General features: G+C 27.0%; 1 protein-coding gene across 6 annotated transcripts in view; it reads left to right on the top strand.

The window, feature by feature from the left end:
• Positions 1 to 12357, top strand: part of LOC112593081 (protein PFF0380w-like) — a 48423-nt gene extending 36066 nt beyond the window's left edge. For 5 of the 6 annotated variants that reach the window (XM_025337338.1, XM_025337339.1, XM_025337335.1 and 2 more), the window contains 16 exons: positions 73 to 159; positions 226 to 342; positions 522 to 617; positions 679 to 732; positions 799 to 918; positions 1380 to 1505; positions 1563 to 1676; positions 2285 to 2410; positions 2472 to 2573; positions 3138 to 3259; positions 10619 to 10729; positions 10820 to 10887; positions 10957 to 11050; positions 11695 to 11764; positions 11848 to 11935; positions 12184 to 12357. In XM_025337338.1, the coding sequence (XP_025193123.1) occupies positions 73 to 159; positions 226 to 342; positions 522 to 617; positions 679 to 732; positions 799 to 918; positions 1380 to 1505; positions 1563 to 1676; positions 2285 to 2410; positions 2472 to 2573; positions 3138 to 3259; positions 10619 to 10729; positions 10820 to 10887; positions 10957 to 11050; positions 11695 to 11764; positions 11848 to 11935; positions 12184 to 12274 (1586 nt within the window). In that variant the 3' untranslated portion in view covers positions 12275 to 12357. The remainder of the gene's footprint in view (positions 1 to 72; positions 160 to 225; positions 343 to 521; positions 618 to 678; positions 733 to 798; positions 919 to 1379; positions 1506 to 1562; positions 1677 to 2284; positions 2411 to 2471; positions 2574 to 3137; positions 3260 to 10618; positions 10730 to 10819; positions 10888 to 10956; positions 11051 to 11694; positions 11765 to 11847; positions 11936 to 12183) is intronic. The other variant, XM_025337334.1, reaches the window with a different exon arrangement.
• The last annotated feature ends 531 nt before the right edge of the window (positions 12358 to 12888 follow it).

Raw genomic sequence — 12888 nt, 5'->3', positions numbered from 1 at the left:
TAATTACTTGAATTTTCTGATAAAATGTTTAATCAAAATTAAATCATATAAACTAATTAAGATGATTTTCAGATGATTTTTGGAGATCAAGAGCTTCATCATCTTCAACATTTGTTAATAATCATATAATACATTATGAATATTTACAACCAACAGAGAGTAATAGTTATTTATTGTTGACCATAATAATATTGTTCTATTACTAACTTTTAATAAAATTTATAGGTCTTTCAGAAAATTACCTGAAAAGGACTCAAGTTTTTAGAAGTTTGCTTAAGGGTAAATGTAAGGATTTATTAGAATCTAACGATGAAAATAATGTTGAAGCTGATTACCATGATGGTATGTAATATTTTTTCTTTCCAATCTAATTATTTAAAATAAAACATTTTATTCAGTTTATATTTTTTATCCTAATTTGAAGTTAACGTATATTTTAAATCGTGTTTTTTAATTCAATTTTAAAATGCAATTGATCAGTTTAGAACATTTTTGATTTAATTTAATAATTTTTATTTCAGATGAAATTTCTAACCAACCTCAAGCTTGCAGCACATCAACTAGTGTGGCAACTAAAATGAAGAGAATTAAGGAACATAAAAATGATGATTTTTATGGTAAGGTTGATTTGATTTATTGATGATAATCATTTATATTAAATAATACAATTTTTTTCAGTAGAAGATTGTGACAGAATAGACAAAGCATCAACTTCAACATCAACAACTGAGAGTAAAGATTTTATATTAATTCTGATTATTATATTGTTTGTATACTAACCATTTATATTGCTTACAGGTCTAGAAAGTGATCAAAAACATAAGTCAAAAGGGCTTAAAAAATATTCAAAGAAAAAGTCAAATGGAATAGATTTAAATATTGACAGCAAAGTTAATGTAGTTGGTGACTCTCAACTAGGTGATTTTAATTTGAAATAATTGTATTATTTATTAAAATTATTCAATTAATGTCTACATTTTATTATATTCAATAATTGGTATTAACTAGCTTTGTTTTAAATTGGTTGTGAATTTTAATTTATATGATTCCATTTTAAATTTGTGCAGTTTAATGACTATTTATATGTTATTTTTAAATGTATTGTTCATTTAGAATTATTATTCATTATGTAATTTTTCAATTTAATAAAATTAAGTTTAAAAACTTAAATATTGTTAAGTTTTTATTTTTCTGATGTCATTTTTATATAACACGTCATAATTTAATTTAAATTATGTTTTAAAACATAATTGTTAAATCATAATGCTTCACTGATAGAATTATTATACAGATATTTATTAAATATTAAATTAAATATATAAAATATAAAAAATTAAATTCAAGTTATTATTGTTTTAAAAAATAATTTTTTGTTTCAGATTTAGCTTCCAATAGTCTTACTTTGAATAATAGTAATCTTTCTGATACTGCTACTTCAACTATACAGACAACTGTATTAATTAATAAGAAGAAAATTAATAATTCTAAAAATAAAGTTACTGATGGTAGGGTTAAATTTATTCTAAAATTATTTCACTTTTATTCATCTTTAATGATTTTAGGAGTTAACTGTGTCAAAGAAGTGAGAGAGCTAAAAAAAGATATTAAAAAGAAATCACATGTTGTAGATATTCTCCCTGACAAAGATGATAAAGTGATTAATAACTATCAACCAAGTGAGTTTTAATGTTAATTGTTATTTGTTTTACATTTAATCTTTGATCAGATTAATACTGTATATAAAATATACAGATACGATACACATATAAAGACATAAATAAATAGCGAGTTGCTTACTACATATATTGTGACTAATATTATTATATTATGTGTAGTTACTAGCTTGTATCATAGCAAATGAGTTGAGTATGCCATTAATAAGTATCTTATTACTTATTTATTTTTAAATTTTTATAATGACATGTTAATATAATTAAATTATTTCCTTTTTTTCTTTGTTTTCGTAATTAAAACTTAAAGTTTTGTTTTATTTATAAAATAGGTGGTTAACCAAGCTAGGTGTGAAACATGAATGTGTTTTATTAATTAATTATTATTTGTGTTTTGTTTTCAATTATATTTCTTACTGAGATCGTTTAAAAAATCAGTTAAATTCATATTAAAATATCAAGTAATTCTTCCTATTGTATTTGTTATTAAAATTAACAATTACCCAGTCAGTAAAAATGCTGACACTGCAATTTACCTTATTTATTTAGTAGGGTAGTTTTAGATCAATAAAAATGTATTTAAAAAAAAAAACTTTGTTCTTATCATGTTTTAGTTCCCAAATCAAATATTTATCGTACATCCAATGGAAATTGGTCATGTGAAAGTGCTAGTTCATCTAATTCAATACCTCTATCAAATCATCAAATAGAATCTGATGACGATACACATACTACAGATGGTTATTTTATTATCATATTATTTTTATTATATTTATTGATATATGTTTCATTTGTTTTCAGATGATCAATATGTTAAAAACAGAAAAATTTCTAAAAACAACCATAACGTTTTTGATGATGTAGACCGTAGTATTTTTGAGGAATTTGGATATGAAAAACAATGTAAGCATGTTAATCTGATTTCTGTTTATTAGAAAACTATTTAGTTGTTTGTCATTACTGATTTCTCATGTTTAATTATATTATAATTCAAAATTATTCAGTTATTTATTTTTATTTTTGTGTGACTTTCAACCTAAGGTGGTCATTTACAAGTATGAAATAATAATAAATAAATTGTCACAAAATGAGAATGTCTTATAAGTTCAGTAATTTAATTATTTTGTTTGTTGTTTCATGTACTTTTGTCAATGTTCATTTTATTTTATTTTTGTGAATTAAAGAACTTGTTATTATTTTTTTTTTTTTAATATTGTAATCATGTTTAATAAAGTATTAAACAGACAATAACTATTTAAAAAATTAAAATTGTGTGTTATGCGAGTTAAAAAAAGCATAATATTCATCATGCTGTTGTTGATATCCAATTGCATTATAAGTTCAAAAGAAATTTTATTTTATTTTCAAATGCACTAATTAGTAATTTAATATATTGTGATTTGTAATTAAAATTGAAATTATTAGTTATCTCAATACTTATATAAATTATTTTGTGTACTTATCTAGATTCAAGAGCAGCTAAGGTAAAAGCTAACGAAGCAATATCACTGATGAGTAAACCGCTTATTAACAAAGATAAGAAAAATGATACTATAAAACGATTAAAGAATGGCAAGAAGAGTAATGAAGTGAGTTAAAATTAAAATAGTTTATAGTTTTAGGTATATTGATTTGATTACATTGTACATTTATAGGCACTAAAGATATTAATATAAGCGATTACATTGATTTCACTAAGGTTTTTTTTTTTGTATTTATACATATTTTAAACTAAAAAAAATGCTCAGATTTTTATGTTCAATGTATTCTTCTGGTGGGAAAGTGGGTAAAAATGATAATTATTTTTCTTAAAAATTGAAGAAAAACTGAAATTATTTTGCAAAACTAGCTTTTGACTTAGTTAAAAAATTGATTTTCAAAATTAATATGATTGTAGATGCTAGATTTTTCATTTATTGTTTATGTTAGAATTTTTTATTTATGGCATAATTTTAAAATTATCTTGACTATGTTTAACTTCCTTATAGACATTTGGTTTTTAAAATTTTTTTTAGCAACTTTTTCATAATTATCAATAAAAATGTATTTATTTGTCTAAAAACTTAAGAATTAAGAACTATATTCCTCATAAGTTGTTATAGTTATGTATAAATATGAATGATGAATAGGCACAATTTTATTTAATGAGCAATGGAAGGTCAAATTTTGATAAAATTTGTTATAATTTAGGAAATTTTGTATAGTTTTAAAATGTATGTTAATTTTTTATTTAAAGATTGACAAATTAATACATAGTTCCTTATTTTATTAATATTGGTATCAACAATCTAAAAATTAGATGAGCCTAATTTTTCTGTAAACATTTTAAGTTATAATTTGAACAAAATTAAATATTTTAACTAACAATTTTAATTTAAATTTAATTTTTGATCTATTTGAAAGAACATGTTCAAAATAAATTCAAGATAGTTCTTATTTGCAATAAGTTTATAGGAAAGATTGAAATAAAATTCAGTTGAATTTCATTTAAAAATGACTAATTATATACATTTAGTATTAATTAATTACATTTTAGTTTTAACTGTAATTATTCATGATAATATCTAAATACTAGTTGGATTTCAATAATATCTCTATAATTTTATTTGATTAAATAAATAATTAAAAAAGAAGTTATTCTCCTGCCATAATTTTCTAGTTGTTTTATATTTTTGTGCGTGATTGTTATTATATTTAATTTAATATTAAATTTAAAATGTTTCATTTTTATAAATATCGTAGACAAATTATTTATTATATTTAAATATGTTGCCACTCTCTCACGAAATCTGGCAGTTGGCCGCCATCTTACTCCGTACTTACTCAGTCTGTAAAGTGTAGACAGTGGTTTTCATTTTTTTTTATCGCAACAAACTTATTTTTTACGTTCTTTTCCGGTGTTTAATACACCTTATTTTAAGAAAAATATGTAATATTATTATTTTTACCAATTGTTGAATATTATGTTAACAGTTTAATAAATACAGTAAAAGCCGCTTGTTAGAAACACTTTGGGGCAAGGTGAAATGTGTCACTTAACCGATTGTTTCTAATAAGCAATTGAAAAAAAATGAATAAAACGAGAATAAAATATGTATGTATGTACATATATTGTATAATTTAAAAAAGTATGTACAAATGTATATATTTTACGATGTTATTTACAATATTTATCAATCAAAGTTGATTTTTTTTGTGTCAAGTAACTCCATGACCATATTTTAATACAAGTACTATTGTCCCTTTGGTTTTGTCGCTTATTTTGAGTGCGTATGTGTGTTTAGGTAGAGCTCTAAAATAAAGTCCAGTCTCACCCGCATTGAAAATATCAGAGGGTGAGTATTGGGCTAGCAAATCAGTCCAATGAGTTTCAAACCACAATTGGCCGCATTAAAATCGGCTTAAATTTTAGCGTTTAGACGTTTTTAGATTTTTAGATAAACGAAACACACCTTTGCGTACGCACGTCAAAGCTAAACTACAAACGGTACGACCGGTACGTACAGAAAGATAAAATTAAAATAATTGGTTATCGCCGGATAATCGGTGATATGTCAACTGACCTTCGCCTAATTGTTTTAAATAACCGATGTGATGTTTCAATAATCCGATTAATTTTCAATGTTCTAATAAACGGCCGATTTTTCCCGAGACATTTTGTATTAATTATCCTTGTTCCTAATAAGCGGCTTTTACTGTAAATAAAAAAAATTGTACATGGATACGAAATATTTGAAAAAGGGCGGTAAATGGTAAATGACCTCTAGCACGAAAATCCGTTAAAATCGTTGTGATCACCCGCCAGTTTTCGTGTCGCTGACTATAATTAATATTATGAAGTATTATTATTTATTACCAAGTGTTATAAAAAATAATTATATTTCTTAGCACCGAAATATTACGCATTAAAATCTCTTAATCTGGTTTTCTCAAAATCAAACTTTAAAAAAAAAAAAAATTAATAATAGTTACCTATCATAACAACTATAGTCGGGGACATAAAATCTGGCGTGTGACCTTTGTTATAAACCGACCCTCACTCCTGTCTGCAAACAATAATTCTCAATTTGCGGCGTTCTTTTAGCGCGTATTATAAAATGAGTATTTTTAAATGGCGAGCTAATTGTTTTTAGAGTTTTAAGAGCCCATTAGACGATTTTACCGTTAGGATCGCAGCTGTCCACGCCACTTTTCGTGTCCCTGATTATAATTACTAGGACATGCAAACTATATTGTAGTTTATACTCTATTCGTCGAGAGATTGGACAAATTCGCGCATCTGACAGACGGAAATCTTTAATAATATATATAAATATATTATAACATATATTTGATATAAAATTTAATATATTTTTTATTATTTTATTTATTCATTAAGTTTTAAAACATATTTTTAAAGGAGTATGATTTATTATAAATTACTTTGTGTTTTTAATTAACTTTTATCATATTTTGCTCGTTTTAATAATACGTGGAAAAATGTACCTGTTTAAAGTTTGTTGGCGTTATAAGTTAGTTGACCGAAGACTGGTTAAATTTGCCGTCAGTATACTTGATTAGTCTATTAAAAATGCGATCATTACCCGGCGGCGATTGGTTTTCGTCAATAGGTGGTTAGATTCCACCCACAAATATTTACCACGTGATGGAGGTCACCTGTGCATCGTCGCGAGAGGTAGATGTGCGTGTGTCATGGGTGACGCATAAAACAATACGCGCAATGTACTTCAAATTATTTGAACAAAAAAGAAAAGGCAGTTTCTGTTATATCTTTGCGTCAGGTACTAGCACGGAACAATGCTATGCTACGCCCATGCGCACAATTTGACCGTCGGGTAATGATATTTCATTTAGATTTCAGAACAGACGATATTAAAAATAAGATAAGTATTTGACAGCGAGTCTTCATTAACGACGGTCAAGTGATGTAAATTAGTTTTCTCCCATGAAGTTGACCGCGAGGCAACATCTTCTGAATGAAGTCATGTCCCTGCTCACAAGTCTATTACTGTTATTATTTTGAATAAGTTATATCTGATTTTTATAGTTTGCATTCATATACTTGCTTATATTTTGTATCTTTTTATAACTAAAGAAGTGTCTTGTTACATAGTTTTCTAATTTGCAATTGTGAATTAAGCACTGACAAATTATTTTTAGCTAATAGATACCACCGACTGTTGACAGTTAAATATTAATGATTAGAAATATACGTTACGTATCTTTTATCTTATTACTGAAAATATTATAATAATTTATTACAAGGTATAATTTAAATAATAGTTTTCATCTGTGAATGCTATTGTTTGATTATTCATTGTATTGTTCTCGCGATAGTAACGAGTAGGAATCATTTAAAATATAATCGGTGAAACGTATTTAATTTGTTTATATACTTAACTTTTCACGTTTATTTCGTTTATTTTTAACCTTTTGTTATTCATTGTTTTATTACAATTTTAATTTGAAATAGTCATGTGTACACTATTTTACACTGTAATATTATCGTTTTTCACACCCGATGGCTTTTCTATTGGTTAGTACGATAATGCTTGAAGTATCATTATGGTGTCGGTGATGGCGGTCGGTGCGTAGGATCGGTTGAAAGAATGCCAAAGCGACCGCCAACCGGTGACCGTCCGCGTATTGCTGCGCCGGCTATTCCGGTAGTCGCGTTTGTTGCAGTTCCCGGGAACAGGTGTCCGTAGCCCATGGTGACCATACGGGATTCGTATAGCCGGTAAAAATAACACGGGTACACTCGTTGGACTGCGTCTGTGAACGTTTCCGATCGGTCGGTGAGCAGTGTGGCGCTCGCAAACATGGCCGCCGCCATAGCCAGATGACCGTCCTCCAGCAACTTTTCGCCGGCGCGCACCGACTGCACGAATAGGCCTGCTAGCCATTTCCGTACTTTGGTCTTGCCGGGCGTCGTTGGCCGCCGCTCCGAAATCAACCCGTCTTCCGCGACTAACAATACGCTACTGTCATTGCGGTCCATTTCCGTGTATCGCGACCTATATATGTTTTTATCCTCCACCTCTTCCTCTTGGCGTATCTCTATTGTGCCGCTATTTAAAATAAATATTTCTGCGAAATCATAGGTTGTTAACAAACGAACAACGAATATAGCTCGCTATTGATAGGCAATTGTACATTGTTAGAGATATGGTGGAATTTTTGTTTTAAATTTGTGGTTTGTTATTGTTGCTAAGATATAGTCTTCAATATTTAAATATGGTAACAATAAACTCTTGAAGTTGATGATTCGCGTTAGTTTTGGATTAGTGTACCGGCATTAGTAAGTTTTTTTGGTTTTTTGCAGAAGTATAAGTTGGGTTACGCAAATACTTCTCTATGTGATTGTATTATCTTCTAATGACCCAATAATCTAAACAGATCTGATTAGCAATTGTATTTCCTTTGGTTGGGTTCTTCAAAATTTAATAATAAACATCTTACATTATATATATGAATATTTATGACGTTTATGTAATATTGAATTCTTGTCTATTGAGTTTTAAACTTTACGTTTGGCTATCAATTCAAAAACATAAATAATATAATATCGGTTGCTTTTGCAGTGCCGCATATACATGCTTTGGGGCCTGTGAGCAAGAGTTTAACAGTGGCCAGTGGGTTGTAATCAACTAACACTAAATAATTTTAATTTAAAAATTATTTTCTCAACTATACGTAAATAATATACAGTACTAATATTGATTATTTTTTATTAAAAAATGAAAATAAGAGCCAAAAATGTTTAAAGAGTGAAAAGAGTAACTTTTTTTTTATTTAGAAATAAAATTATCACACATATTTTGAAGTTATCTTAAAATCTAAAAAATCTTTAATTCACTAAATGAAACAACCCAAGTCCAGCAGTCATAAACTATGAAAATAGTTATTCCAATTTCAATAATATCACTAAATAAATAATAGGTAACTAAAATATTTTTATAAGAGTGTCTAAACACTACAGACTCTTACCCTGGCTCATACTTAAAAATACGTAAATATCAACAAAACAAAAATCGGTTTTTATTTTTACGATTTTTCTAGAAACTAAAAAACTATTTAAAACCATGATCGTACCTCGGCGACGACCAATTTTCGTTCGCGACGGTCAGATGCTTTTCCCACCACCAAAGCTTGTAAGGCTAGCGCTGTGGAACAAAGCCACGCCCATGCGCAGAAATCGGCCGCCGAGGTACGATCTCATTCCGAATAGACTATACATATGTTTCGGCTTAAAAATGTTTGTCCTAATAATATTAAAAATTAATTTTGTTTCCCTTTTTTCAATAATCCAAATTATGATGATAATGTAAATTTTGATAATCACAAAGATTTTTTACTTAATAGATCATTGGATAAGTTGAAATAGTAACCATAATATTTAAAATGATCGTGGTTTATGGTTAAAAATGTATAATCATGATAATACATGTTTATCATTTGAATACTTCTGTTTCTTAGAATAACCTTAGATGTCAACTTCAGTCAACAACTATTATTATAGATGATGATACTCTTTTCTTCGAATAATAAAAACACAGTTAATTTACAATAAGTACTTTAAAGTGAGTTATAAAAATATATAATTGTCAAACCCGTGGAACCGTGTTAACTGTCAAACATTTAATAGCCGACTGTTTAATGTACAATCAAGAACGGGTCGAGCACGGATATTCTACTAACTAGACACCGCTCTCGGTTGGGGACTCCACCAAGAAAAAAAACTTAGACTTAGATATTATTAATTTTATGAAACAAACAAACAAAATTGTTCCGTCTTATAAATATAAAAAATATGTAACTTAAATAATATTAAGTATATATCTGTGTTATAACCACTCTAATTCAAAACATACTTGTAAGTTGTAACTAATGGTCTTTGTTGTCAACGTCATTTATTTTTTAGATCAATAAGAAAAAACAATTTAATTTAAAATACATAGAGGACCTTTTAAAACATAGTGCTTGTGTGCATCACCTTAATTTGTACATGCGGTAGTTGTAGCATTAGTTGTAAGCATTCAAATACGGGCTTGTTTTGTGTGTTATTTCAGTATTATATAGTAATTAATGCGATATTGAGTGTCATAAATTAGATGGCGTAAAAAACCAAATTTAATCAAATTATACATTATAAGTAGTTTATTGGAAAAATGATCTATAAATAAATATTAAAAACGTAGATTCTTGTATAATTATTTATATTATTAAATGCTAAATTAGATTTATACCGAATGATATAATATATAATGAATAAATACTATTAAAAAAAAAAAAATCCCGTGATAGTTTATTACTAAAAAGTATTTGGAAACGTTGATTTACGTTTAAATTGAGTACATACTTATGGTTTACTAATGAGAATATTGAAAATATGTTTGTATACTCTATTCTAAATAAGTATAAGAAAATAGCGCAGGCAAGTCCACCGGCATTGATACAATGATCGGCACTTGTCGTGATCGGTCGGCGGCCGGAGCTTGCCGTCGTGTATACGGAACGTCATATAAACAATGAGACGGTGTATGCATGGGCGTAGTGTGGGGAGGGACTGAGCAAGTGCCCCCTCTGCGCTTCAAATTAAATTGTATCAATAACCCCCCCCCCCCCCCCCCCCCCTTAAATTCCTAGCTACGCCCATGCATGTATAAGCGGAATATAAGGTTGTTTGCTGTTCGTACGAGGAGCGTTGAAAAAATACGATCAAGGCTTGATCCTCGCCAACAGCACTCACCGCCGGCTGGTCACGTGATATACCTGCTCGAAACCGGACGCATTGTACATTTTTCCAGATTTATTTGGAATAGGCTATAGTTCTTCGTTAATGATCTCCATATAAATGGATTGTTAATAACATACTGATTATTATTTAAAACACAACTTTATTGTGTATGATTTATAAATAGTGCATAATTTAATTTATTTTTTAGTATGATCCTTGGTATGGAATGTTGACACTAGAAGACTACAATGTCAAGTTGCCCAAGTTTGCTCAAGAAATATTAATTATAGACAAACACATGCTTGAAGATGATCGCTGTGTATGTATAACTACTATAAAAAATTAAAATTTTGGTTAATAGTTAAAACTTTGTGAAACGTAAAATTATTTGATGTTTTTATTTTAATAGATAGCAATCATACCTTCATACATGACCGTGTTCAAAATTATAGGAGATTATGTAGCTACAACAAATAAGTTAGTATACAAATCATTTTCTATTAAATATAACTACATTTTTAAAAATAAATACTTATTATATTTTAGATGCATGGAAATGGCTATCATTATTTTAGAAGCTTTTAACTGTTCATTGTATTTGTGGTTGTTGCATCCACTTGAAAGGCCTAAATATGATTATGTAAGTTTTTGGTTTTTATTTGTTTACCAAACCCAAAAGCAAATAATGCTTGACAAAGAACAAATGTTGTTCACATAACAAATTATTACAGAAGTAATAATTAAACATCAGTGCAGAAACGTTTGTTTGGTATAAAATAAATAAACATTTAGTGTTCATTTAATTATCAAAGCTTAAATTTAAAATTTTGGTAAATCCTATTATTTATTAACATTATTCATCACTAGAGTGTGAATTAATGCGCTAAAAAAAAAAAACAGGTAAAATAAGAGAATTTAAAGGATAAAATATGTAGTTAAAATATTTTGATAAGTCTGTTTATGCAAAATACATATTAAAAGTTTTTTATTTTTAATCTCTATCCCATGTAATAAATTATGTTTTCATACTTCGCATATTAAACAATCGACCAGAATAATTTTTCAAATGTTTTCAAATCTGTTTTATTCTACTTAACATAGTTGGACAAACCATGAAAAATCTCATTAATTATCTCATTCAAAATGCTCTAAATTAAATGGCATATATTTTATGAACAATGTTAAATACGATTAATACTCATGTTATAATATTGTATGTCAATTAAAAATTCTTATTATGTTTTTTTTTGTATATTTAAAAAAATATTTACTACTTTACTACAGGTTAAAAATAATAACACCGACAAATCCATGTGTCACATTTATGGACTTCCTCACTTCCTCAGATTTATTAGTTAGTATATTATATTTTAATATCATATCTACATACTTATTACTAACTTTTTCTCAATGTATTAACAATATGAATGTTTGCAGTAAAACTACCCAAACTTTTCCACTTAGTGAAAGATGTCTTAGATAGCTTTATACCTAATGCGGTTGAATTTATCAAAGGATTACTTTGGTAAGTAGAATATAAGTTGTTATTTGTAAGTAATTTAACTTACGTTATCAAACTATATTTATATTTAAAGAAAATCCCATGCATTAAAATTTTAATTTTAATATACATTATGCAAACAAAATATGTATACTACAAAAAATATTGAACTTTTTATAAAATGTTGAAACAAAACAATAAATTTGTGTTGTGGGTTTAGTATTAGTATTTTTTACAACATGTCTTGTATGCTCGTTTAATTTTTTTTTCAGTTATATAGAGGAACAGCATGAAAAAGAACACTATATGGTTACTTATGATTCTATATTGCCACATGAATACAGAAAGGCATACTATGTATAAACTCTTCTAAGAATAAAACAATCAACTGTAAATATTTGTTGTTCATTGCACATACCTAGATAATAGTTTATTACTCTGTAACATTTTTTTTGTACATTCATTGTAATGTATTATTTTTTTATCATACTGTTATTACTTATCATTATTATTTATTACTATAAGTAGGTTACTTTTTTAATATGAATTTGAATTGATGTTTATTGTTTCCAATAAAAGCATTTTACTATTGAAATAAATATTTTCTAATACTTTTCTATTGTTTTAGTACAATATTTATATAACTTATTATTTACAGTAAAATCAATAACTTGTATACATTTGTTTTTTAAATTTATACTATTAGTTATAATTATTTAGGTAATAATATTTGTTTACATGTTAACTAAGTTATATTTGAGTACAATTAATTAATTTATGAGATTCGGATATGTATTTATCACATGCATGGAATTTTTTACTATTCTTATAAAATTGTATCTTGAATGTATCTGTAAAAACTAGTTTGTTCTTAAATAGATAACGAAAAATGTTTTCCACTATTCTATTTTAATTCTCCTTCTGTAAATTAAATTTTATCAAATATTATTTTAAATTAATTGTATCCAACTATTTTA

Source organism: Melanaphis sacchari, unplaced genomic scaffold, assembly GCF_002803265.2.
Source record: "Melanaphis sacchari strain LSU unplaced genomic scaffold, SCAv2.0 Contig1_pilon_pilon, whole genome shotgun sequence".
NCBI classification, from domain to species: Eukaryota; Metazoa; Arthropoda; class Insecta; order Hemiptera; family Aphididae; genus Melanaphis; species Melanaphis sacchari.
Note: the sequence above shows the minus strand (reverse complement) of the source record. Positions and strands in the feature narration are given on the sequence as shown.